We start from the raw sequence: 4,002 nt of genomic DNA, 5'->3' as shown, positions 1-4,002 counted from the left end.
CATTAGAGTGTAAGCTCCTCTGTACAGAGACTGATGTGACTGTGGGGAGGGGGACATTAGAGTGTAAGCTCCTCTGTACAGAGACTGATGTGACTGTGGGGGAGGGGACATTAGAGTGTAAGCTCCTCTGTACAGAGACTGATGTGACTGTGGGGGAGGGGACATTAGAGTGTAAGCTCCTCTGTACATTCACACGAGAAAAGGCCGGCATGTACAGCTCCGTGAACGGCCGTATCGGGCAGCTCCCGGGTGCTGTGTGTGATTAGTACGCAGCTCCTGTCCTTCTCTATGGGAGTATGCGGCCATACGACGCCCTGCGCTCACCTCAAGTCTAGGTCCGTACGGGTGCGGGTGTCTCGGCTTGGACACAGACAGGATCCATCCTGTCAGCGGGATGACGTGTAGAGCGGTGTACGGCTGCGTATTCCTATAGAGAAGGACGGGGGCTGCGTACTAATCACATGCAGCACCTGTCCTTCCCGATACGGCCGTGTAGATGCCGGCCGATTCCAGTGTGAATGAGGCCTAATAGTCTCCTAGCAGGCAGCATCAGGTGGGGACTAATTACTGAGCTGCGCTGGGGGACACCCGCTGGTGAATACTGTCCGGGTCTGTACACCCGCTGTGCCCATTATGGGGAGCTCCCACCATCCCTGTGCTGAGTTCCCGGGTCTGTACACCCGCTGTACCTTCACTCACCAGAGGACACTGGGCTCTCTCCTCGCTGGCTGTCGCCCTCTCCTGGCGTTAGGGGGATGGGAGGACTTGGTAGCGATGCGGCGGGGTGGCTGCGTTTACGTGACTGGGCCGCCGATAGCACCATGCGGACTGTGCGGCTGAGACACGGGGTGCGGGGAGAAGGGGGGGACATGACCCGCTGCAGCTTCTCCTTTATCCGTTCCTCTAATGGATCCCTACAGATAAGGATAGAAAATGGGCGAGTCAGAGGAACCCCCTCGCGGGTTATAAGTCCCCCACAATGCCGCCGACACCGAGGACAACGTGACAACTACTCCCCAGATATCAACTCACCGGCTGGAAGCATCGTCTTCTTTCTTCAGCTTCCCTGGAGGGACCCCGGAGAGGGGAGGAGACTGAAAAGAGACCCAGATAATACATTAGAGTGTAAGCTGCTCTGTACAGAGACTGATGTGACTGTGGGGGGGAGGGGACATTAGAGTGTAAGCTCCTCTGTACAGAGACTGATGTGACTGTGGGGGGGAGGGGACATTAGAGTGTAAGCTCCTCTGTACAGAGACTGATGTGACTGTGAGGGAGGGGGCATTAGAGTGTAAGCTCCTCTGTACAGAGACTGATGTGACTGGGAGGGGGACATTAGAGTGTAAGCTCCTCTGTACAGAGACTGATGTGACTGTGAGGGGGACATTAGAGTGTAAGCTCCCCTGTACAGAGACTGATGTGATTGGCTCAGTGTTCTCTGTACAGCACTGCGGTATATGTCAGCGCTATAGAGGATAGCAGGTGGTCATAGTACACAGTTCCTCTTGCAGTCTCCCCCTCCACCCCAGTCAGGGTACCTGATAAAGTTGGGTCGCCGGCGTCCGGTTCTCTTCTTCCAGAGCAGATCGGAGGCGTAAGAAGGACAAACCGAACTGTGTCTGCTTGTTGAAAGGCTGACCGCAGGTGACTCGCAGCCGATCCCATTTCTCAGCGGCCGTCCCCTCCAAGAAATCACCTACAAGGAGAAGAGAAGTACACGTGAAGCCGTGTGCACCTCCGTGATCCCTCAAACACGCTTATACCGTGTTTCCCCGAAAATAAGACACTGTCTTATTTATTTTTTTTCACGAAAAAAGACACTGGGTCTTATTTTCGGGGGATGTCTTACCTGGCTGCAGCTGTCCGCTCTGCTGTCCAGGGAGCCACAAACAGAAACACAGTATTACAAGGGTTGGGGTCAGGGCTCTGTGCAGGACACTCGAGTTCCTCCACCAAGCTGGTCACACTATGTCTGTATGGAGCTGGCTTTGTACACAGGGGACAGTCATGGGGGGACAGAAAAGGGTCTTCACCAAACTGTGACCACAAGACTGGAAGAGGACAATTGTCTACAATGTCTTTGTATCATGTTGAAGAACCTTCACTGGAGACACCTGAACTCCATTGTTTGGAGGGTGACCCCATACGTTCGGTCATGTAGGGAGGTGTGACGGTCAGGTGACCACATACGTTTGGTCATATCGGGAGGTGTGATGGTCAGGTGACCACATACGTTTGGTCATGTAGGGAGGTGCGATGGCCAGGTGACCACATACGTTTGGTCATATCGGGAGGTGCGATGGCCAGGTGACCACATACGTTTGGTCATGTAGGGAGGTGCGATGGCCAGGTGACCACATACGTTGGTCATGTAGGGAGGTGTGATGGTCAGGTGACCACATACGTTGGTCATGTAGGGAGGTGTGATGGTCAGGTGACCACATACGTTGGTCATGTAGGGAGGTGTGATGGTCAGGTGACCACATACGTTTGGCCATGTGGGGAGGTGTGATGGTCAGGTGACCACATACTATCCATAACGACAATGGAAACCCATCACTAGACTAGTACTCAATCTCTGAGGAATCTCTCCTGTGAGGGTCGGGCCCCATCAGAATGTTCTCTTCCTGGTCCATTTTACCTTCTTTGAACATCCGGACCCCCCGGCCATTCTGCTCCAGTTTAGAGTCCGCCGGGGACATCAGGGTGGCTGTAGGGAGCAGAGGGACGAACGCTTTATCCAGAGGCCAGCTGGAGCGCCCGACGTCAATCTGCAGGAAGGCCGAACCGCTGTTTCCTGCAACAGAAGACGTGACATTCCTAGAGCTGGGGGACACGGAGAGGGGACCCAGGGGCCCAATGTATGAACATGATGGATGGGAGGTCACATGAGTCTTGGGTGTCCCCGCCCACATTTGTGCGCTCCTGCCCATATAGGGTGTCATATACCCATTGGGTGTCCCTGCCCACATTTGTTTTCAGCTCCTCCCATTACAAAATATCCCATGTAAGCCAAAGTACAGACCCGGGAACTCAGCACAGGGATGGCGGGAGCTCCTCATAATGGGCACAGCGGGTGTACAGACCCGGGAACTCAGCACAGGGATGGTGGGAGCTCCTCATAATGGGCACAGCGGGTGTACAGACCCGGGAACTCAGCACAGGGATGGTGGGGCCCCCCATAATGGGCACAGCGGGGGTACAGACCCAGGAACTCAGCACAGGGATGGTGGGAGCCCCTCATAATGGGCACAGCGGGGGTACAGACCCGGGAACTCAGCACAGGGATGGGGGGACCCCTCATAATGGGCACAGCGGGTGTAGAGACCCGGGAACTCAGCACAGGGATGGTGGGGGCCCCTCATAATGGGCACAGCGGGTGTACAGACCCGGGAACTCAGCACAGGGATGGTGGGGGCCCCTCATAATGGGCACAGCGGGTGTACAGACCCGGGAACTCAGCACAGGGATGGTGGGGGCCCCTCATAATGGGCACAGCGGGTGTACAGACCCGGGAACTCAGCACAGGGATGGTGGGGGCCCCTCATAATGGGCACAGCGGGTGTACAGACCCGGGAACTCAGCACAGGGATGGTGGGAGCTCCTCATAATGGGCTCAGCGGGTGTACAGACCCGGGAACTCAGCACAGGGATGGTGGGAGCTCCTCATAATGGGCACAGCGGGTGTAGAGACCCGGGAACTCAGCACAGGGATGGTGGGAGCCCCTCATAATGGGCACAGCGGGTGTACAGACCCGGGAACATGGATGGGGGTTTCACTCTCCAGCATCCACCAAGTATCATGTTTGGGTGGGGGGACCTCTTCAGGAACATGGTCTGCCCCTCCCCCGGTGACTCACCCACGTCTATGTAGGCGATATGGCGAGCTCGCTCCAACTGCAGCTCCACTTTGAGCTGGCGGCTGCGGTCTCGGGGGCAGCTCAGCCACGGCTGGAGGTCGTCTCTCAGGAGGTTGTCTACGGGCTGTTTGGGATCCTGGAA

General features: G+C 56.2%; 1 protein-coding gene across 1 annotated transcript in view; it reads right to left on the bottom strand.

Moving 5' to 3' along the window:
- Positions 1–4,002, bottom strand: part of LOC108801288 (short transient receptor potential channel 2-like) — a 65,525-nt gene that overhangs the window by 60,367 nt on the left and 1,156 nt on the right. Inside the window, exons 3-7 of the mRNA XM_018573222.1 lie at positions 3,861–3,996; positions 2,642–2,797; positions 1,539–1,696; positions 1,033–1,094; positions 700–914 (exon numbers count right to left, since the gene is read on the bottom strand). Of these exons, the coding sequence (XP_018428724.1) occupies positions 700–914; positions 1,033–1,094; positions 1,539–1,696; positions 2,642–2,797; positions 3,861–3,996 (727 nt within the window). The remainder of the gene's footprint in view (positions 1–699; positions 915–1,032; positions 1,095–1,538; positions 1,697–2,641; positions 2,798–3,860; positions 3,997–4,002) is intronic.

The sequence above is a fragment of the Nanorana parkeri genome, unplaced genomic scaffold (assembly GCF_000935625.1).
Source record: "Nanorana parkeri isolate BGI_ZX_2015 unplaced genomic scaffold, ASM93562v1 scaffold2280, whole genome shotgun sequence".
NCBI classification, from domain to species: Eukaryota; Metazoa; Chordata; class Amphibia; order Anura; family Dicroglossidae; genus Nanorana; species Nanorana parkeri.
This window is presented reverse-complemented; position numbering and strand designations above follow the sequence as displayed.